This window comes from Pavona decussata, unplaced genomic scaffold (genome assembly GCF_977016875.1).
Source record: "Pavona decussata unplaced genomic scaffold, jaPavDecu1.1 SCAFFOLD_46, whole genome shotgun sequence".
NCBI lineage: Eukaryota > Metazoa > Cnidaria > Anthozoa > Scleractinia > Agariciidae > Pavona > Pavona decussata.
Genome location: NW_028145468.1, coordinates 2475270 through 2498239, shown reverse-complemented (window position 1 = coordinate 2498239; position 22970 = coordinate 2475270). Strand labels below are relative to the sequence as shown.

The window sequence follows — 22970 nt, the reverse complement described above, 5'->3', positions numbered from 1 at the left end:
AGAAACAATAGACTGAGCACCGTCCTTAAATTACCTCATGTAAAAGTATTTCAATAAATCTATGCACAAAATGAGATGTTGAGCTATGTACCAGGCATGCAAGAGATCCGTTGTCCCTTTATCATTTGGGTCAATCAGGACTACATGGACTGAAGTTTTATATGTATTATTTTATCCATATTTAAAGTGTTTGTTTTAAAACATTTCAATGGTCAAAATAAAATGTTCTTAACAGACTCTCAGCCAGGGTAATGTTCTTTAAACATTTTAGTTAATCTCAGCCTCAACGTTGTAAATGTTCTTTTATATGAAAAAAGAGTGTAGGGTTTTATATTTTGAAACTTTTTAATTTATATAAAACGACCTCAGTATCGCATTTACTTATCCCCCGAAGAACGTTTGTTTCCAAACCAAAATATCGGGCAATTTTTATACATTTGTTTTTTCAGTTTAAATATCCAACGTTTTTCGTTTTCGTCTCGCTTTTTACTGCCGTAAGGAGCAGTCTTCCCGTCGACAATATATTATCTCAAGTATTTTACTGATCCAGCTTTGCAAACGTTCCGGCATCGCTCAACGTCTCGTCGCTGTGGTCATGCCGTTTAGAGTTTTCAGAGTATGTATCATTCCTTCTCAAATGCTATCCTGGTTTAATGCAGACTATATATCACTTGACGATGTCTTGCTCCCGTTCCTTTGGGTATGTTAGGAGGGAAAATCAATGAATTATTGAATTTGTGTACTTTTGGGTTTCTCGTTGTTGATTTACAAGTTATGTTTTGGACCGTTGTGTGCGTATAAAATAAACAAGATTTAGCATGTCGACACCGGGTAATTATCATTACTTCGTTAGCCGTTTGACAACAAGTCAGTGAATGTTACTTATTTGCTCGACGTGGACGTCGAGTTTTTTAAGGGGTATGTTTGGGAAATTTCGGTCGATATTTATCGTACTCGTATTCGAATTTATAGGAAATATTTCATATTTATCCAAGTATATTTTGTGGCTTAAGGTTGTGTTATTATTGGCTCTATATCGTATATCGTTCAATTAGTAAGAGCAATGGTAATCCCGTGGTAACCCTAGTTTCCATTTTAGCTTTTCAGTAATTTGCCAAGCTTTGTGCAAAAGATCTTGAAAACCTTATCATTGCTCGTTACTAAAGGGACAATAATTAGAAAAGCCGCCGAGTAGCTATGCAAGGAAATATTTTTAAATTATCTTCGTAGACCTGAATAAGATTAATCAACTTAGAGGTTCTAGAAGTGTTGCTTGAAGTAAATAGGTTTCGTTTCAAATCGGTGAATACTCTTGAAATGAGTTCCGTTCTGTAATTACGTTTTCTGGAGTGTTCAATACGGAATAATCAACAACTAGTTAGTTTGTCATTTATCTTTAAGACAGATCCCGTTCCTCTCTGTAGATAGATGGATAGTTTATTAACAATAATCATATGGCAGCCAAAAGGCTGAATTGTATAATTATTTACTGACATAAACATTTTAAAAGAATATTTAAAAATTCAGCACCATCAACTATTTACAAACCTATGCAAACCTTATGTTCTCTGTGTTTGAATAGCTCATCCTTTTAGTTATGATGCCTCAGTTTTAGTTATTGTCAGTGAGTTTCTTTGTATAATGACGGAAATTACGCGGAACGAGCCGTTCACTGACACTTCGGAAAACTCATTTGCTACGTTTACGCACCTCAAGAACTTTTAATTTAGGACGGTTGAATAGTACAAGTTCTCCTTGATTAACAAGTGTAGTCGTTAGTGAGGCCAGTTTGGTGCTAAAACTTGGCTTTGTAATCTTCTACGCGTTATTCAAAGTACTGCTGCGTCCTCTGTAATTACTGTTCACATCCATACATATTGTTTTCCGTTAACAATGGATACATGTACAAATCATATATATACAACCCTGTATGACTCTCTGAAGCGCTAAGTGATTACATCAGTGATGACATGATTACAACCTTTACTGTTGGACGAACTTATGTCAGTTCGGCCTTCAAGAATAAACTACTGTTGGAACCAAAAGTGACGTTGTCGCTGTTAATTCTGCCATCCAGTTGCGGCTAGATCTTGGTACCTCGAGGGAGTGATGGCCCTCTCTCGCAAGCAGCTCTCCTTTGAGTTGATCTTTCCCAAGAATTGTCGCAGAAGTTTCCCATTGAAGTACAGGATAGCCCGAAATTTTCCCGTTCGCTTAGAATGGAAAAACCTCCCGTCACAGGTAGCCGTCAAGGATGTGGCCAAGGATATGTCAATAATGCTTTGGCAGTGACTTCACTTGATTTTACCTAGAACAAATGTAATTATATTTACCCGGCTTTTCATACAGTTTCTTTGGCTTCTTCTTCTTCTTCTTCTTCTTCTTCTTCTTCCCCTTCATGCTTTTTGAACATGGTTAAAATCTGCTAAAAGCTAAATGGCTAAAAGCTAAAAAGAATCATCTTGATGTCATGGTGTGCGCCCGGTGGCTGGAACGGACAAGTGTACTTGAAAAATATTCTGGCCCTTACCTTGGATGGGGTGATCATATAGAAACATTTCCTACCCAGTTACCGGGATCTCAATCAAGAAAACATAGACCTCTGCAAACGTGCCAGCTCTCCTCAGTTTTGTAGACGAGATTAAAGTTTGGAAGCTTAGCTTTCCTTTCAACATGAAGTAGAAAGGTAAAATCTTCAATTTGAAGATAAATTAAATAAAAGTGCTGATGATAGTTGTTAATCCTCGCTATAATATATTATACAGTCGAACCTGTATATAACGGCCACCCTCGGGACTTGAGGAACTGGCCGCTTAATACACTAAAAATACTCACTAGGCGTTGCCTAATGTCAATATTAATGGCATATTATACAAAAACAGTTCATGCAAGGAAACAATAGGACAATCAGCACTCTTTCAAGCGACCAATACTTTAAACAAAGTTCAGTGCCAACTTGTAACTTAACGGTATAATATACGTAACATTGTGTAAAAGCTCAATGCAATAAATTGTCCTCTGCTCTACTACGGTATACAGTGCTCTATTTCTATGACTTACAGTTGACAACAAAATATCCCATTTCGTCATTTCATAGTTGTTACGCTCAATGTTCAATGTCACATGGCTGAAGAACAAGCTAATTAAAGAGGAATTTCTTGCTAAAGAGTGAACCATATTCAAAACAAATTTCTTTTAGCGTTCGTGATATGGTACTGTACTTCAGCACATGGTGGACATCTGAAAAGCGTTAACGATATTAAACGGCCGAGTATCAGCTTACAGTAGCTTTGTACATGTTATTTCTTTATAGTGATGCTCGATCGCATTTTAAACACAATAAAATACCGCATAAAATAACATATGGCTTAGTTTTTATTCAAGGGTGGCCGCTTAATACAGGTAAAATAAACAAAGAAAGACAAACATAGGACTGTTACAGGGTGGCCGCGGCCGCTTAATAGAGGTGGCCGCCTAATACAGGTAACAAATGCAGCGTTTATGCGAGCGAACAATCGGGACCTTGAAAACTGGCCGCTTAATAGAGGGTGGCCGCTTAATACAGGGCCGTTATATACAGGTTCGACTGTACCTTTCCTGATTTTATATTAATTGTACAGCATCCTGGAGAGTGCTTTTCCTGTTGTAAGAGTTACGGCGGCTTTCCATTGATTTGTCAGAGCAGGCAGGCCAACGCCAATTTTCGAAATCTCAGAGTCTGAAAATTATGTCGAACGATGCTTTCAAAATGACCCATTTCACGAATTACCCGACTGACAGGTTTAGCCGGTCAGTTTGAACATAAAGAAAGGAACTCTATACATAACCTTCAGTTGCCATAGCGACATCGATTTTATTGGTCGATGTGTTACGGGTAATATCCTTGAAATCCGGAAAAAGCAGTTAATTACGCCTAAAAAATTTGTCAGTGGTGGAGACGTCAGCGAGACGAAACCGTTTCTCCTTCAAGACACGATGAAATTTTTGCGGATTGGCTGTTTACTCCTGCTCTTGATAGCTCACCAAGGTAAGAGTTTAACTTTTATTCAAAGCGGATGTGAAAAACTGGATGAATAGTTGGTTAGGCCGGCCTAAAAGGAGGAGCCATGTTGCTTATGTACAGTAGACAACTGATTTTCGCCCCTTACGTGTCATTTAAGCAAGGAAATGTCACGGTTTTTTTCTTGATTATACGTATCCTTGAACTTGAAACTTATTATGGCCTTAATCATTCACAGACAGTGTGAGAAACAACGTTTTATTCTCAGTGTTAATTCCGTCATAAATATCAAAGACTGAAGATTACGGCCATTCTTTCGTTCAGTTTTTTTGCCATTGCATTTTTAATCGATGCTTCTATCCACTCCAGCGGCCACGATGTGATCTGTCCTTGCATAGTAGGGCGCGCTTGCTCTCCTTATTTGTCAAAATCGTCTCCGTCTAGTTCAGGGTTAAATAATTTATTAATTTGTTACATTGCTCACTGTTGTTTTCTGCGGATACCAGGTTGAATATTTTTCCACTAAATTAAATTAAAGGAGACATTTTATTTAGCTAGCCCCCTCAAAAACTTCAAATTCTTGAGCAGGTCCTGTATATTTTGGGAAAACGACGGAAGCAGTTACAAGTACACATAGAATTCTTGATGAATTTTGTGAAATAATCAGTTGGTAATGTTAATCGGTTAATTTCCATATCACAAGCACTTTGTTTTTTTCTCGATAACCTCAACGTTTCTCTTTTTTCACGAAAAATGTCACTCAAACACTCCAGTTGAAACATCCACTCGGGCTCGATGTTTATAAACGCAGAACCGATAAAACGAACCAGAGTTCAGTGCAGAGATAAATTGCATTCAGTTGAAACACGGCGAGCACTTAATTAAACTATTGTCCCGCATATATTTACATGACAGTTGACTTGTTTGGTGGCAGAATTTTCCGATTTGATACCACGTCTCGTAGGACCAATTAAAATGGCTTTTCGCCAAAAAAAGTGAATATTTATCTGCCTACAAGGTGCTCCTGTCTGCAACATTTTTTTATCCCAAATTATTGCAGTGTTTGCTTTTTGAGACTACTTTCGGTTTTTAAATTATTTTTTCTTGATCGGTTAGTTATTTTTGTTCAGTAGTTTTAGACGAAAGGATATTTTTTAAATTTGAGCCGAGCACTGGAGAAATATATGGACATTAACATCGTGAGGGATAATTACTTTGCTACTTAAATATGCATTCAATTTGTGTTACATTAAATAACCCGGTTTATTTTTTTCACGTTGATTAACTGTGTATTAGACGATTTGGCATCGGGTTTACGGCAAAGGGCAAACGTGAGATTCGCGTTGATGTTTTCTTGGAAAAAAAAAGTATACAGATGAGAATAGTGAAAAATAATTCTGACCCTTGATGCTAATGCAAAGCTACTCAATTTTGTTGAGAAACAGAAAACAGCGAGCGGCAAATATGGGGTAATATGGTCACGTGGTCATTTCTGCCGTTTGAACGTAGGCGTCAAATTTTAAATCTCTCTAATATTTAGAGTTAAGCGTAGAAAGACAGTCAGAGGTGCTGTGGTTGGATTACAAAGCGAAAGTTTCGATTGATCAACTTTAGGAAATCAGCCCCATTGTTTAAACAGTTGTTTGCTTTTAGCGGGTGTAATAAATTTCATTATCATTCGATGCATTTCCCTTCCATTTCATTGGCCGAGAGCAAACCACGTGACCTGCAAATAACTGCCTACAATAAATGGTCTGCTCATGCGCAATACTGTCCAACTGTGTTTTGCTGCAAATAATATTTTGCTCATGCTCTTGTGTGAAAATGGCAGACTCCTGTAAGGCAGCGGGCGCTTTCCGCTTACCAAAAATAATTATGAAAAACAAACTCGGTGATCATGAATGATAAAACAATAATTTTATTGAACTCGATTATCGCAAAAAATTTTGCTCAACCTCTTCCAATTTGAAGTGACTTCAGAAAAAGCAATTATTACGGTGTGGGTGAAGATTGGGGCACGGCAAAAGTTCAAACACAGACTGTAGACTGACAACAAAACAGCGCGGCTAGTGCGCACGAGAGAAGCGGCGTTTACAGCAGAAGAGTTCCAAAAGGAAAATGCGAGCAACTTCAAATTCAAGGACATCGCGCCACATATGTGACACACGGGTGGACGAGACAAACGCGACTTTCATGTACAAAAATACTCTTGAGAGAGCATAATTTAAATCGGTGTTCTGAAAACTATGGCGAGAAATTGAACTACAGTCGAGCCTCTTTATTACGGACACCAAGGGGATATAGGGACAAGTGTCCACCTTATAGAGGTGTCCGTTGTAGAGAGGTAGGCTTTATTTGGTTTTGGTCTCTCAGGGACCAAGTGAACTGTCCGTAATAGAGAGGTGTCCGTATTAAAGAGGTGTCCGTAAGGAGAGGTTCCACTGTACTGCCATTTCGACTTGCTGGCATAACCCAGGGTCTGTTTTGTGGGTATGGTCCAATTTTTTACCCCTAAGAGGTACCAAATCAGTTGAGGTATAGGTATAGCTACCCTATAGCGACTATAGAATTTTTTCTCTCTATAATATAGCATCAAGTCTGGAGTGCAATACATGCACCAGCTCTACCTCATGGGAAAACTGCAAGCACACCACAACAAAATGTCTTCCCAGTCAGGACCAGTGTATCAAAGTGAGTCTGAAGGCGGGTGGAATGAAGTCATTTTTCAAGGGCTGTGCATTCAAAGCTATATGCACTAAAGATGACAACCCAATCTGCAAAGAGGGCGCGGGAACGGTCACGTGTGACGTCCACTGCTGTGGCAGTCACAACTGCAATGCCGGCTCAGCCTTTGGGGCCAGTGGCTTTTTGCTCTTGGCATGCGCAGCAGCGTCGTTGATGGTTCTTTACAAATAATTTGGAAAATTTTTGTTTATTGTTAGAACGGTTGTAAATGTTTATTCTGGATGTATGAAACAAAACGTTTAATTGGTTTTAATATTTTTACTTTGTATCGCATTAACTCATTTTTGCGAACGCCTAACGCTTCATGAGATCAGCACGAATTTAAACATTTTAGTTTTTCTTACCGTTAATTTTCACCGGCCTCAATAAAGTGGAGCATTATTTTCGGCAATTTTAGTCCCATTATTGCTACAACCAATTCTTTGTCAGGGACAGCTCAAAATTTAAACTGGAGTTTCGTTTGTTTAGCATACAACAACAACAACAATTCTATTATATATGTACACACTTTTTTAATATTAGTTACCACAGTTAGCGGGGCTATTTGAGGGGGGGGGGGGTAACGGTTAACTGATATTTCAACCTGTGAATACATCGTTTAGGATATTTTAGGTCAACTCTACCTATCAGAATTGTATTTTTCAGCATCCGTTTCAGTGTATTTGGGAATAAATGGCTTTGAAATCACTCATGAAGGCTTTCCGGCAGTACTGGATTAAATACAAGCGCTCCATGTGCACGTGAACTTCACTTAGAATGTTCGCCAATATTTCCTTTATTTCACACCGGCTAAATTCCCCCTCAATTGGCGTTCATTTCAACACCCTTTGGTTATTGATACAAGCGTTTTAACGCGTAACGGATCGATTTATACTAGGGATAGATCATCCGTCAAGACGAATCATCTGACTAGTATAAATACTAGAGACGGATCATCCGTCTGGGACGAACTTGGGCAAAGAACGGTAATTCGTCTGATAATTCGTCTGTGTATAAATACGGCCGGGCTTTCAGACGGATCATCCTCCAAAAAAACTTTCACGGTAATTCGTCTTGACAGACGAACCACCGTGGATTATTCGTCTGGACGGATGATCCGTCCCTAGTATAAATCGGGCAAAAAAATTGTTGCAAGCGTTTTCTGTGAAAAATTTTCCATACTGATCATGACTGAAGAAATGTTTTGGTGGCAGGATGCGTAGAAATAAACATTTTTCAGTTGTTGCTTTATTTTTACTATATTTCTCTGCATGGCTTTCGAAAACGCCGTGGGTCAACCTGAGTACAACGTGGGTTTTTTTGCTTCATAGAAATAATCCGCACATTTTGCACCAAAGAGCATTTTGTCATGCAGTTAAAAGGTCATGTACTTTTCCCTTTTCCCTAATTACTATATTTCTTTGGCTTTCAAAAGAGAAGTCGATCAACCAGAGTAGAAAGTGCGTTTTGCCTTTCCGGCATAAAAATAATCGCTCCATTTCACAGCAAATAGTATTTTGTCCCTTTTAAAGGATTATGTAATTTTCCCTTTTTCTGAATTACTTTATGTCTTCCGCTTTCGAAAAAGCAGCGTGTCAACCTCCGTTGAGCGTGTGTTTTGTTCTAGCATAAAAATCAAAATCGCTCCATTTTACAACAAAGATAATTTTTTCTGGCGAAAAACAAATCGCTCCGTTTTACAGAAAAGAGTATTTTATCAGTGAAAACATCATGTACTTTTCCCTTTTCCCTAACTACTTTAATTCTTCGGCTTTCGAAAAAGCAGTGGATCAACCTCTATAGAGCCTGTATTTTCTTTTTCTGGTATAAAAACAAACCCTCCGTATCAAAGGATAGAGAAATAAAAAAACTTGATCCCTAAACAATAACGAATTAAACTCGTAACAATTTAAAATTTACTCAGAAAAACAAATCACTAGCAACGTTTCAACCGTGCTTGAAAGACGTTTTGGGTGGTTCTAGATTTCATTATGGCGCTAGTTTCCCGCGGTGAAGTTATGATCGGTTGCTTTACTGATTAAGGACGGTGCCTACTAATACCAAAATATTTTTGTGCGGTTTATGATTATGCGGGAAAAGCAGATCTTAGCATGGCCTATTGGAATCCAAAACGAAACTTGGGGGTAGCCACGCATTTTTCAGAGATAATTAAGCAATAATATCTCTAAAAAGCGCCAAAATATGAAGCAATGTATGGGATTTTTTCCTAAATTGAAGCTTCATTATCTCTGAGTAAATGCATGGCTACCCTCTTTCGAGATACCAAAAGCGTTTGCTAAGTTCTGCTTTCTCCGCATAGTTTTAAATCGCGCAAAAACATTCCTGTATTAGCAGGCACCAGCCATAGGAAACCCGAGTATCTCGAAATGCGCAGAACGTATGCGCAGTAACAATAGTAGGCACCGTCCTTAAGATCAGAATTTAGAACCCGGATGGAATTGAACGGGACGGGACGGGAAAGTCGCAAGGAAAGAAAGGAATAGCCTGCGAAACAATCATTTCCATTCCGAAAACACATGAGGCTGCGGAAGGCTGGGAACACGAAAGGTACTCCTTCTCACCTAGCCTGTGTAGCAAATGTTCCATTGGGGTTTTAATTTGTCCGTTTTTCGCTTTTTGACCGCGCGGAAATTGGGACGAGAACGAAAGGCATGGCAGGCTACTTTTCGCCGGAAGCCTCCCGCTACCCTTGAAAGGAAACTACTGCGAGGCTCAGCTAATGGGGGGCGAAGGGATGTGCGCCACACAACCACACAGGAAAGATACAGTTGAATTACGACAGATAGTTACTTTATTTATTACAAAGTATGATCTAATGTTACGGTACAAAGAATTATGGTGCAACTCTTATACGCACGATAGTACGCATGAAAGAAATACTTTCTGAAAATTATGCCTAAAAATTACATAAAATGTTTTTATCCTCAGTTTTCAAAGCAAGTAAAAACATCTTTTTTGTTAGTTTGTAGGTTTGTTTGTTTTTGTTTTGTTTTCCTTTCTTGACGTTTCCTAGCGCGTTCGTTGATAAGAGTTGCACTGAAAAAGTTAAATCTAAAATATAATCAATAAATAAAAACAGCGGTTATATTCGGGTTAGCGGCTCACAACCGGACTGAACATCGAATATAACAAGAATTCTGTTTGAGATCACATTTAAAACATCTGTTTTTGTTATGTTATGTTTGAACACCAAATTAAAACAATGGTTATATTCGAGTTAGCCGTTCACAACAGCTGAACATCGAATATAACCAGAATTCTGATGGAAATCACGTAAAAACATATTTGATTGCTTGTTTGTTTCTTTTCGTTTAATTATTTACTTGTCGTTTCTCAATTAAAGTTATCTTTTCAAGTGACTTTTTCTAATCAACGAACGCGCTATTGCACTAAAGTTACGATAAACATCTTTTCGGCTATTTATTTTAAACTGTGTTACCGCTTAATAAGCTGATAATATTCTCTTATTCTTTTCCTCAAACTAACATTATTTACTGAAATATGAAATATATTAAATAGATCAGAAGTAACTTTGTAAGTCTCTTACTTGCTCAGTATTCATATTTACTAACTTATTGTTTTTTCTCAGTAATCAAAACCAAACAAAAAGCTTAAAAAAATAATAATTTGAGGTTCAATGTTTTGAATACTGCGACATATGTACAAGGTAAAAATTTTGTTCTTTTGAAATAAGAAAAAATTGTCAAAGATCATACAAGGTTATAGAACTTTCTAGTATGTACTGATAGTCAGAAAATCTAATGCAATTTTTCTTAAAGTTAAACAGAAATTAAAGTTAATTAAACTAATGCAGAAACTCTCATGAATTTTTTAATCTCTGCTAATAATTCTGCCTGGAAAACCTGTAACATAAAAATAATTAAAAATTATTAGCACGATTATTAAATGCAAGGAGTAAATGAAGTGACAAAAGGACCCAGTTGAGAAAACAAGTACAGCTACGCCAATCGATCCCCTTGTACAGGATCGAGTCGGCCTTTTTATTTTAAGCCAATCGACAACAGAACCAAATCAAAGCCAATACCGACTTACTGTTTTTGTGTTTTACCAGCGCTTAGTACAGGCTGAATATTTTTTAACTACATAAATGAACTATTGTAGAGCTGAGTTGGGGAATATGCCTAGTAAACAAGTGTGAATAACACAAAGTGAATAACGTTAAGTGAACATTGTTAGTGGATACCATACCTGTAGCTTTGGCCAGCTTTCCCAGAGAGTTTTGGTCTGCTACAACTAACTCGTACTTAACTTCATAGCTGAAAAAGAGAAGATATACATCTCTTGAAGATTATTATGGAGTTTGTGTACAATAAGCAAACGCAAGAAAGTAGTGTTAATAAATTGAAACACTTTACTTATTTATCCATCCTCGCAGAATATAATGATTTATTTACTTTCTTGAATTCAATGTAACAAAAAGTTTTCCATTCAATCATTCATTCATTCATTCATTCGTTCGTTCGTTCGTTCGTTCGTTCGTTCGTTCGTTCGTTCGTTCGTTCGTTCATTCATTCATTCATTCATTCATTCATTCGCTCGCTCGCTCGCTCGCTCGCTCGCTCGTTCGCTCGCTCGTTCGTTCGTTCGTTCGTTCATTCATTCATTCATTCATTCATTCATTCATTCATTCATTCATTCATTCATTCATTCATTCATTCATTCATTCATTCATTCATTCATTCATTCATTCATTCATTCATTCATTCATTCATTCAGTTCAACTAAGCATTTCTGTTACATCTATTTTTGGGATCATCATTATGCAGCGTGCCTTTATTCTTTATCTCATTTAGGCAAAAACAATTCGAATGTAGATAAAAGATTCGCACTTTCTAACTGAGCTAAATTCTCCGTTTTTTCATTCATCCTAGGAAACATTTTCCTGAATAGTGGCTTCCTACTTTGAAATGAAAAGTGTGTCAGTAATACAAAGTACCAAAACTCTACTTTCTTACCTGGAAAAAGGCAGGTCTCGGCACTGTGGATGGGAGAGAGCAACTGCTAACAGACCTACTGGTCTGTAAATAACAACTCTCTTGAATTGCTCTCTAAACCTGTGTACAGATATAGTATTTTAATTAAAACTGAGTTATTTCTTTAACATTATAATTAAACTTAATCAAGATGTTGATGCTAGCTGTCCACATTATGAGAATTATTGTTCGTTTGAGTTCGGAGCCGCAATCAAATATTTTGAGTTCGATTACAAGAAGGGACATCGAACAAGAACTTGAAAGCAAAATGTTTGACATGTTGTTCCTGGACTCCCGAAATGACTGAATTTTCGCTAAGAAAAAACCCAGTTTTTGTTCACAATTTTATCCGAAGTTGTGAGGCGTGTAATGTCTTTCCGAACAGATATTCCATCGAAACGAGCAATTGGGTGCGCCTGTACCAGCTTAGAAATACCTATATTTTGTTCTCTGATAACAAACATTGCGAATTGCGCTGTCTGTGGCTGCTGTGATTGGTTGGAAGTAATTTCGTTAGTTTTGGTCATACGATGGACGTCGTATGACCAAAACTAAAGGAATTACTCTAACCAATTACTCTCGCCAAGAAAACCGCTTTAAAATAAAGAAAAATATATGCGTACAAACCGCGAGTAAAATTAGCGTTTGACGAATTTTCAGTAAATTTGGATCACTGGTGTACTCACTTCCCTTTGTTTTCCTGTTGACTAAGGGCGCTGTTACGCTGGGCAATTTTTCTTGCAACTTGTCTCGCAATTTTGTTACGACACAAGTTGCACGAATGGCTGCCTAGTGTAATTATAACGTGCTTTGAAATGAGCATGTCTTGCAACTTTTTTTGTTGCCGCAACAGTGGTGAAAAGTAGGCATTGTAGACAACAAAAACATTACGAGACAAGTGCATTTCATGGTATGTTACACGACGCAACGTCTCGTGCCACTTGTGTTGCAACGGCGCAGCGAAATTGCGAGACAAGTTGCAAAACAAATTGCGGAGTGTAATTGTGTCAGCATAAATGCGGTTGTACATTACAATGTTCCTCAGCGTACCTGCCGTTCAATCTTTGGCAAGTCCTTTTGACAAGTTCAGCACACACCACGCTACACCCTGACATAGAGTATATATCCCGGATCACAAGAACAAAGGGATCATTTTTCACCTTTGATTTAATTGCGTTTGGGATGTAACTGTGGATTAAAAGGAAGAAAAAACAAAACAAAAAAAATTTGAGACATAAGGTCGATTTGATACATCACTGTACAGTTTTGAGATTACTGTTGTTTTGTCATAGCTAAGGCAATTTAGCCTGCACCATGCAGGTGCTCAGAGTGTAAACGAGAGCGGAAAAGAGTCATTATGAGAATCATGTCTGTACTTGGAACAAGTCAGTTGTAATTTGCACTGGGTATGAAATGCATGGTGTGACTGCCTGGTTTCGCATGTTACACGCACTAGTTTACAGGGTATAAATTACCCTGTAAAAATCAGCATAAAAATGTGCTGCATGTGAGTTTTCTATTTATTAATAATAAAAAGGTCGTTGGACATCCGCGGGTCTCTTGCAGTTGGTGAAATAATTGGTATATACTGCCCGACAAAATAGAGTCGTATTTATAACCTGCACACAAACGTTTAATTTCTTATTGCACTAGGACGTAGATGAAGCGGAAGACGTCTGGACCGTGTGCATTTTTTTGTGAACGTTTAGATCGATTTTACTGAAGTACACAAAATAGATTTTTTTTTATTTAAACGTACCTCAAAAAGTGTTCCAAGGCCGTGCAAGTTTTCCCATGAAGAGAATAAATGGCGATATTATCATTGTTTCTCATTTCTAAGAATGGCCTTGGAGTCAGGGTGAGCAGGTGGAATCCATTTTCATGGAATCCTTCATATTTCAAGCATGATTCAAGACATGCATTCAAAGTTTGTCTGTCACACAGGTCCACCCACTCAGAGACTTTTTCTGTCATGAACATTAGTGACGAAAAGTCCTCACAGAAATAACTTGTGGGCTGGACTTTTGAGGGCTCGCGAACTGACGCGGTTTGACGGGCTGAGTGTGGCAACGTTTGCTCACTTGGAGGGCTGAATCTAGTTACAGCTTCCTCCTCATACCAAGATTTTCCCATGGTAGCCTAGGAAACAAAATTATGTCAGGTGAATATATACGCAAGGCCCAAAATTATGTCAGGTGAATATATACGCAAGGCCCAAATGTTCGTCTCAAAACTTGGAGCAACATGCAGTGTGCGCTGCAGTACTGTACGTACACAAGGAAACGTTGAGCTTTTTTAATTCGAACAAGAAAGCTATAGTCTTCATCAGGTAATGAGGTTGACTTCACCATTTAGTTGAATTTATTTTGGCATCTTCGCCTGATGAAGACAGTAAGCAATCGAAACGTTGCGATATACAAATCTATTGCATGACTGGCCCGTGAAACAAACTATTACGTATACTCATTTCATTCTTCGCGCGCAAATAGGAAAATGTTCCTAAAACAGTATTTCATTAGCGGTGGTGTACCTTGTTTGAGCGCTGAAGTTTTTTGCGCATAACACAGCGTAACAATTTCCGAGGTGAGATAATGAACAACATAGATATGGATGCACGGCTCAATTTGATTTGCTTAATGTTGCATAGTCACGGTGTCCGAGTTGACAAACGCTGAGTTGGTTGATTTAACGTACGCTTGGTGTGTTTGCCGTTGTTTTTCTTCATTTATTCTCAGCCACTCTATTAAATAAAATGTTTTGTTGCTAGACTTGGCACTAAGGCATAATTTCCAACCTATATGGCTCAGAATTAACCTTAACCCTAAATTTTAAGAAAGGTGATCACCTCATGAAGGTGATAAACGTACGAAATCAAAAGTATTTGTTAAAAAAATATTTCTGTTCACGCGAGGAAACTATGTTCGAGGACACGTTTAATTCGGGCAAATTTGGTTTTTTAGACTCTTGACGACTCCGCGGCTTTTTTATCTTTGTCATGCAAAATATGCTCGAGCATGCAAAGGCTACACTTGGAACATGAGAGAACAAATAAGCAACGACAAGCGAGGGTATGCCATAGACCTAGATAACGCTCTCTGATTCATAAGATTTAAAATTCGTTTCCATGGTATTACTTCCACGAGAGACCTGGAAACAACGCGCTTTGATTCGTCAGATTTATTTCAAATTTCGTTTCCATAGTTATACTGACGCGAGAGACTTGGAAACAACGCTCTCTGATTGGTCAGATTTATTTCAATTTTGTTTCCTTTTATGGCAATACTGACGCCATCCGCATCTCGACGCTTCCAACGGTTTTTCTCGAAAGCGCGCAAGTAAAACACATCAAATTAGACGATTTTTTACGGTTAAACTCAAACATTTTAACAAACGCTAAGTTGTGCTTACCCTTGCCCTCTTATACACTCGTGGAATATGCATTTTTGACTGAAAACAACCCATTTTAGGTAAGCTTTTCAATTTTTTGTCAGACGCAGTGACATAAGTTGTTCACGTTCTGAATGTCAGTGAAAAACTGACGATTTTGCGAGTCGCGTGTGTTTATATACTCCTCATTGACGTCACTGATGATGAAAGTGCATTCTGCTCAATTATTGGTCGAGCTGCAAGTTTAAAATTCAAATTCAGATAGCGCAATTTCCTTTGAGCCTGCCATGTTTTGGTACGTAAATGTCGGATTGAAAGCAGTGCATCCGATAAATGCGATAGAGAGGGAATATTTTATGTTCATAAACAACGCAACGTTTTGTGAAGAATAAATCAGAGTTCCGTGAATTGTTCCGTACTCCCAAATGACGTTCCACGGTTAAAATTTTCCAATCCCCTTCCGAGCAATTTTCGTGTAAGTCTCGGATTAGAATCGACTTTAATCGGAATATCCGAAGAGTAGTAGGAGGATAATTCCGATCCGGGACCGATGTTGTCATGTAGCGATGTTGTCTCGACGGGGATCTTGACCTAACAAAAATAAAATCGGGGAAGCATGTGCTGATCTGGGTAGATTCCATCGAGAAACTGAGTGCATTTTTATTTTGCCGCTTGTTTTTTCAGCGAATTTGCACAGAATCCAGGGATGGCATTCAGTTCACTGCCGTGTTGGTCAAGCGGCGCTCCTCGCAAACGGGACAGTTTGTGGTCATGGTTGGTCTGTGTTTGCGCTACAATGACCTGGGTCGCATCGCTCGGGTTTCTTTTCAGCTTTGGCATTTTCCTGCCGGTGTTCATGGATTATTTCAACGAATCTAGAGAAACTACAGGTAAGTGCAAAGAATTTAACCTGATTTTTGGACAGAGCTGTTCGTGGCCTCCGTGAACTTTTACATTTTAGATTACAAACATTTCTTTTCAAACAACGGAAGATCTTGGTAGTTTCGATTTTATTTTTCGAGGAATTTATAACACTCGTACCTGAAATTGCTATAATCTTTTCAACTCTCGTCAAACAAATGTTAAAAACAGGAACGCCCCCATAACAATCTGCAGCAAATTTTATTCTCAAGGCACAGGCAGACCACCCTCTGTTTGTATGGTTCAATTACTGTTTGGAACTTGAGACTTTATATTCACGCGATGAGCGGAGCTCAAGTCCTCCAGGTTGTTTTGTTTCAAACTATGATCTGTAGCAAAGTAAGCGACCAAAGGAATTCTAAGCATGCGACCGTCGGGCTTCAAATACCCAACCCAAACGTTGATTGGCAGATTTAAAATGGACCGCATGGTTAGAATTCCTTTGGTCGCTGACTTTGCTACAGATCATAGTTTGAAACAAAACAACCTGGAGGACTGGAGCTCTGCTTTTCTCAGAGGAAATTTGACGAATGAAGCCCAAACTTGGCCACGACATGGGGAAATATATACATGTAGTTAATCAGAGGCCGTTGAAAAAAAGGCAAGAATTTTTCAAATTTTGCGACAATTCCGGTTTGATGTAGCGACCATAGTGGTCGCCGGCGGCTTCTTGCCTGCCTTGTCTCCCTCTCTTTAGTACCGGTCTTCGGCCTTAAGTCAAGTCTCAAGTTCCAAACAGTAATCGCACCACACAAACAGAGGGTGGTCTGCCTGTGTTCAAGGGGGGGGGGGGATTAGAGGGTGTTGGGTTTATAGGGTTGGGGGCTTTGTGACCCATGGGGGAGGGTGGGGTTGGTGTAAATGGTAATCATGAACATTCTTGTTTGAATCTGAAACCTTTGGGGATATGTGGAAATAAATTTCACTCTTCATTATGGCTGTGTTTGAGTGGTTGTAGGCTTGGAGAGCTTTATAATCATGTATTGGGCATGTAATGAAAATTATTGGTAACAAGACCCTCTTAGAGAAAACCAAAACTAAAACTCTGGTCCAAAATTAATATGAGATAAAAAACAAAAATTTGCCACCTTTGTACGGTCTGTCAATGCAACTGACTGAGCAACAATTTTGTTTTTATTCTTTTCTTCTTTTTTTCCCTTTTTTTGTATAAAAATTACCAAATAATCTATTTACATAGTGTCCATGACAGTTTTCATGGCCGCATCCGTTTGTGTGTTTTACTTATCTATTTATATTTATTTGTTTACTTGTTTATCTATTTGTTATTTGCATATTGTTAGCCAATTTATTTATTTATTTATTTACTTTTAACGACCCCTCATGAAAACAAGAATCTTCATTTTTGAAGGAGGTGGGGTTTCTTGGAAGAAGAAGAAGAAGACATATTCAGTACCTGAAAGTTAAATTGTTTACTCTATATTCCTAGGAAGGCTTTGGTCCATTAGTCCCCTAACTTCTATATAGAGTGTGTGCACGGTACGGTGGCCATGTTGGAGGACTAAAACAATAGAAGATATTTGCATAAAAATAGAATATATTTCCCAAAGGAAAATCATTGTATCGTTTCGGTCCTCCAACATGGCCATCGTGCACACACTCTATAGGCTTCCTTGCCAGAGCCTTATTTTTTCCAAAATATCTAACATTAATTATTTATTTTATTTACTGTAAATGTATGTTTTACATACCATACACTAACAATTATTATTATATGTATTACACTATATGTATGCTTGCATATTTTTTATGGTTTATGGCAAATAAAATTGAGAAGAATTGAGGCAAAGCATGAAGATCCATATAAACATTCACATTAGTGTTCGAAAATATACATATCTTTTCTCACTGTATGTACTTTGTAGTTAATTGCAGCATGGGTTGGTTCTGTGGCCATCGCACTGACTTTTTTCACCGGTCATATATCAACCGCTCTGGTCACTCGGTTTGGCTGCCGCATCACCACTCTTATTGGAGGTGCATTTTGTGTTGTAAGCTTGATAGCCAGTTCTTTTGTTGAGAACATGTTAGTTCTCTTCTTCACGTACAGCCTACTGTTTGGGTTGGGCTCCAGTTGTACATTCTCTGCAGGTCTGGTTGTAATTAGCCAGTTCTTTAAGAAGAGACAGTCACTTGCTACAGGTGTGCTGACAGCAGGGCATGGAGGAGGGGTCCTTGTTATGGGCCCCACATTAGAGGCCCTAATAAGGGCCGTCGGCTGGCAGACCACTTATCAGATAATGGCTGGAGTTGCTTTTGTTCTGTGCTCGCTTGCAATAACCTTTGATCCTAATGTGGAAACAGATGAAGAAAAAAATGGTATCAAAGAAAAGGAGGGGGAGGAAGACACTACTGGAGAGGAAAAAGATGACAATTGGACCATAAGGATAAAAAATTACTTCTCAGTGTGGAAAGAGCCTCCTGTTATTGCCATTATCCTTGGTGCATGTGTGGTGGAATGGGGACACTTTGTACCACAGATTCATTTGGTAAGTGATACACTATTTGAGCGGTACTAGTGAAGAGCAACACCATGAAGGCAACAATTACAGTCAATTCACGTCACGCGTGACCAGTATTTCCGAGAATGAAATGAACATTTGAATAAATTTCTCTTTGTAATGTCTGACATGTGAATGGAATGTTGAAAATTTCTCTGAAAATCTTTCCGAAAAAGATGCATTAACAGAAAAAAAGATTCTTAATACTTGGGAAACAATTTTTGTTATTCTTGAAATACTTAATGCTGTAATATAAAGAGAAATTTATAGCTTTATACCATCAATAAACTATAGGGAATTTTCTACGGGAACTCTCGTTGGTGCAGATGTTCAAAACTGACATGTAAATTTCAAAACTCTGTTCAAATTTCAAAAATACTGGTCACAACGATAATTTCCTGTACCTGCACCTGATCATTGTCAAATTTCTTCACTGTTACAATAGTGTATTAGTGTAGCACAGCCTCCTAATATGGTGAAACATGCTTTCATATTATCTTTTATGAAAAACTGGATCATTGTATAATGCAATTCGCGCGATTTGATTGGCTTAGCGGCCATGGTAAATGAGCCATTATACCATGCCAGAGAAAAAGAGACCATTAAATTGTCTTCTAATTGTTCTTGCAAAGTGAAATCAGCAAAATCTACCAATATGTCTTAATTGTTTTTAATAAAACAATTATTCCACTCACACTTGTTGGATATCAGATGACTATAGCCAACTCGGCGCTACACGCCTTGTTGGCTATCTATCATATCATATCCAACGCACGCTCATGGAATAATTAGTTAAGTGTATTAATTTAGATCGATTGTATTTGGATGTTCACTTGTAATCTGCACTGTTCCCTTTTCTTGTAGATTCGCTATTGTGAAGATCTGGGTATTTCTTCTGAGAGGGGATCGCAATTGTTCATCTATTATGGGGGCTGCTCTGCTATAGGCCGCCTGCTGGCTGGCATTCTATGCAACCACCCGAGGGCGAATGCATTTTTTGTTTTCCAGGCAGCAGAATTTGTGGTTGGTTTGGGCACCATTCTAGTGACTCTAACAAGCACCTACACACCACTGGTCATATATATTGTAATTTATGGCCTCAGCGATGGCTTTTTCTTTACTAGTTTGAGCGTCATCCTTCTCACAGCTAGTCCTTTAAAAACTGCAGCAGTACTTGGTTGGGAAATGATGCTCACATCAGTATTCTTGGCCAGTGGCCCTCCTTTGGCTGGTAAGAAGTGTTAAGTTATTAACCCTTTAAGCCCTATTATTATATCTCTCACTTAGTACACATGGTGTGATTGGTCAATTTTGAGGGCTGTTCTTCACTTTATGGCTCGCTCACTTCAACTACATAGTAATTTCCTTTCTGCCGGCGTGCCTGTTTAACCTCAGAGATATAATAAATATCTTATTAACCTTGTTTTCCCAGTCCGTACTGTAAGTTATGGACCAAGTTTATTTCCCGTTGATTTATGGCCCAAGCACTAAGCACATGGGTCATACTACTTATTAGCTCCGTTATGCCCTGATGACTGATCCACACAAATTTGGGGCATAACAAAGCTAATATCTTGCCCCCAAATTGTAAAAGATGCTGATTTTTGGCAAGTAGGCATTTTTCACCATGCTCTTTCCGAATGTACTAACAAATCCCATAATTTCAAAAATTTAGTTTTTGTGGCATCATCACTTTAGGACTCTATATACATGTAAAAACCATTGTTATAGCATTCTGTTTTATCTTAATCAGGTCTAGCTGCAGATAAGTTGGGTTCATACGTTATACCTTTTCAAGTGGCTGGCGGCATTACACTTGCAGGAGCTTTCATTCCTTTTATGCTGCTTTGTTACAAACGGCCTGAATGTACTACTTCCATACTTCAAGAAGAAGATGGTGAGAAGCTTGAAGGAGTAGCTTGATTGATGCATTTTACCTCATTCTCTCCCAAGAGTATACCCACTCAAAATTTGTTTACCTGGCGTAAACTCTAATCATCAGGTTCTATTTGATCAGATTGGATCATTACATTCAATGAATATATTATAATATTTTTTTTATTTAATAACTAGTTTCAATTTCAAGCTGCCTGTATTTTCCTTGATTCTTGCAAATGATACAGTGTATATTGACAGCGACGGAATGTTAATAGGAAAGTACTAGCTCTATGTATTTGAATCAAAAAATTTTTATGTTGAACTTTTAAACAACATGCATTTTCATTGCTGGATACACTCGATTGCAAAAACGTTGACACCTAAAAGCATAAACCATGAATAATGAGACCCAACGGATTTGTGGGTAGTGTTAAAAAATTGGCCCTTGTTGGCCAACTTGACACTTTAAGGAGAGCTTGGACAGTTTTCATCATCACCATGTGCAACTAATTTTGGTTATCAACTGTCGCTCGAGAATAGATTATTATGTAAATAAATTTAGTACACTTATACCCATAAAGCCATGGGGTCTCATCATTCACGGTTTATGCTTTTTAGGTGTCAACGTTTGTGCAATTGAGTGTAGTTTAATTTATTGACCAGTGCATGTAACAAATATAGTGATATTAATATGAATCAGTGCTAGTAGTTAAAACAACTGGATTGTCACTGCAAATAATCCTAAATAAATAACAGAATGTGTATGAATGAAAGAATAAATGAATGAAACTTTATTTACCTTTGACCTCTAGCAAAATACATGCTAATGTGCCAAGAAAGTAATGTATAATTTTGAGTTCACCATACAGCTGTCTAAAGGTCAAAAATTTGATGTCAAGTAAGTTGATAGGGTTAACTGTGGATTTGTCCTGGCAGAGCCCTGGTAGAGGCCGCTCAGTGCAACTGTGTAGTGGTTAGTACTTTGGACTTTCAATCAGACTTCTGATTGGAAGGATAGGGGGAGGAATTTGAGACTAGGTTGGTCAGCATTGTTGTGTTGTTTCCTCAGACAATGAACTTAACTCTATATTGTCTCTCTTCACCCTGATATGTAAATGGAGACTCTTTTTTTTTTATATAAGATTAAAGAATATTGTTTTTCCAGCCCAGGCTAAATATTCGTATTTTTCTGCAGATGTTAGGCTAAAAATATTCTTGTGAATATTCTTAGATTATAGCGTATGACATTTTAATGTACCCTTCATCGCACTGTCATTAGCATCGGACATTTGGCTTAAGTACAGGTTTTTATTGTTTTATTGGCTTGTTTTGCCTTTTAGAGAAAGGAAGTATTGTATACAGTTTAGTTAAAAACATATAATTGTATTGTATTTACAAATTTTCAACACAAAATTATATTCTATTCAAAATCTCAGCCTCGGTTTATTCCTAAAATTTTCAAATTTTAGCCTTGACATTCTTATAAAGTATTAATTAAATTCTTATAAAAAATGTAGCATCCCAACCAGGGGAAATAGTAATACTATTTTTTAGCCGCAGTATTTTAGACTGGAATGACATTCCATCCAACATTATGCAAGCATCTTCTTTGAACTATTTCAAAAGTTTTCGTTTAGATACATACTTGCGCTGAATTGTGAACATTGTTATGTACATATTTTGATTGGTTCCTTAATTGCATTGTGAATGATTTTCATTTTTGAACTTTTTAATTACATTGGACATGATTTTGTTTTTAATTTTTTGGTACATGTATCATCTTAAGATTTCTAAGCTGGAAATTTAGTTTCCCCCAATTTTTCGCCACCAGTCATGTAAGCTCCCCACCCCCCCCACCCCCCCCCCCCCGTCCACGCTCCAATTTCTAGACTGTAGTAATATTACATGATATTAAAGTATTATCAAACTAAACTTAATGCCACAGAAATCGGGTCAAGCCTCACGGGCCATTTAGGCTTTGTAAACCTTTTATTTTATGTAGAACCGCCAGCATATAAAAAGCGTGGAGCTTTTGAATCTCTTAATGACGGGGCAATTTTCCTCATCAATTCAGTTCAGATTCACTTTCCAACCTATGCAGCACCACACGGACATAAATTTGTGTTGTGCTAAAAACCCTAACCTTACATTAAATAAGCTTACTTCTGATGAAAGTGAAAGATATGAAAGCCATACGTTTGAAATGTAGGTGAAGGAATGAATATGTGAATGACTATCGCAGTTATGGATGAAACTTATGCAGTTGCAAAAAAAAAAGCATGAAAAAATTCAATTTGGCGATGGTCATTCACTTACTCATGCTTACTTCTACTTGAATTTCAACAGAATCGGGTTCCAAACTCGCAAGCCGGTATATTAATGCCCCTACCAAACTTTTGCTTCATAGTGTTTCCCTCAGTTGTGTAAACCTACATACATGTATTCATGACCAAGTATCACTGTATTGGCGACCTCCGCTCGCAGTTAACCCCTCATTAGTGAAAAAAAAACTTACCAATAGATTAA

The 22970-nt window shown here is 37.9% G+C and overlaps 3 protein-coding genes across 3 annotated transcripts; 2 read left to right on the top strand and 1 right to left on the bottom strand.

The window, feature by feature from the left end:
- Positions 1-3902: 3902 nt before the first annotated feature.
- LOC146482474 (uncharacterized) lies at positions 3903-7430 on the top strand. Its single transcript, XM_085107130.1, has 2 exons — positions 3903-4027; positions 6591-7430. Exons 1-2 carry the CDS (start codon positions 3976-3978, stop codon positions 6914-6916), a joined length of 378 nt encoding a protein of 125 aa, XP_084963256.1. The 5' UTR covers positions 3903-3975; the 3' UTR covers positions 6917-7430.
- Positions 7431-9910: 2480 nt separating this feature from the next.
- On the bottom strand, positions 9911-15248 carry LOC146482473 (uncharacterized). Its single transcript, XM_085107321.1, has 6 exons — positions 15148-15248; positions 13499-13878; positions 12790-12927; positions 11722-11820; positions 10955-11022; positions 9911-10608 (listed from the first exon to the last, which is right to left on the bottom strand). Exons 1-6 carry the CDS (start codon positions 15199-15201, stop codon positions 10577-10579), a joined length of 771 nt encoding a protein of 256 aa, XP_084963447.1. The 5' UTR covers positions 15202-15248; the 3' UTR covers positions 9911-10576.
- Positions 15249-15831: 583 nt separating this feature from the next.
- On the top strand, positions 15832-20853 carry LOC146482472 (monocarboxylate transporter 10-like). The gene is made up of 4 exons (XM_085107320.1): positions 15832-16016; positions 17941-18554; positions 19431-19797; positions 20320-20853. The coding sequence occupies exons 1-4, from the start codon at positions 15833-15835 to the stop codon at positions 20487-20489; spliced, it is 1335 nt and encodes a 444-aa protein (XP_084963446.1). The 5' UTR covers position 15832; the 3' UTR covers positions 20490-20853.
- Positions 20854-22970: the final 2117 nt, after the last annotated feature.

Coding starts and splice junctions, on each gene's coding strand:
- LOC146482473 (XM_085107321.1), bottom strand. CDS start 15,201: ATGGGTTGTTTTCAGTCAAAAATGCATATTCCACGAGTGTATAAGAGG. Junction 13,879..15,147: donor GAGTGTATAAGAGGGCAAGG/GTAAGCACAACT, acceptor TTTGTTTCCTAG/GCTACCATGGGAAAATCTTG. Junction 10,609..10,954: donor AAAGCTGGCCAAAGCTACAG/GTATGGTATCCA, acceptor TTTATGTTACAG/GTTTTCCAGGCAGAATTATT.
- LOC146482472 (XM_085107320.1), top strand. CDS start 15,833: ATGGCATTCAGTTCACTGCCGTGTTGGTCAAGCGGCGCTCCTCGCAAA. Junction 16,017..17,940: donor CGAATCTAGAGAAACTACAG/GTAAGTGCAAAG, acceptor AGTTAATTGCAG/CATGGGTTGGTTCTGTGGCC. Junction 18,555..19,430: donor TTGTACCACAGATTCATTTG/GTAAGTGATACA, acceptor CTTTTCTTGTAG/ATTCGCTATTGTGAAGATCT.
- LOC146482474 (XM_085107130.1), top strand. CDS start 3,976: ATGAAATTTTTGCGGATTGGCTGTTTACTCCTGCTCTTGATAGCTCAC. Junction 4,028..6,590: donor GCTCTTGATAGCTCACCAAG/GTAAGAGTTTAA, acceptor TCTATAATATAG/CATCAAGTCTGGAGTGCAAT.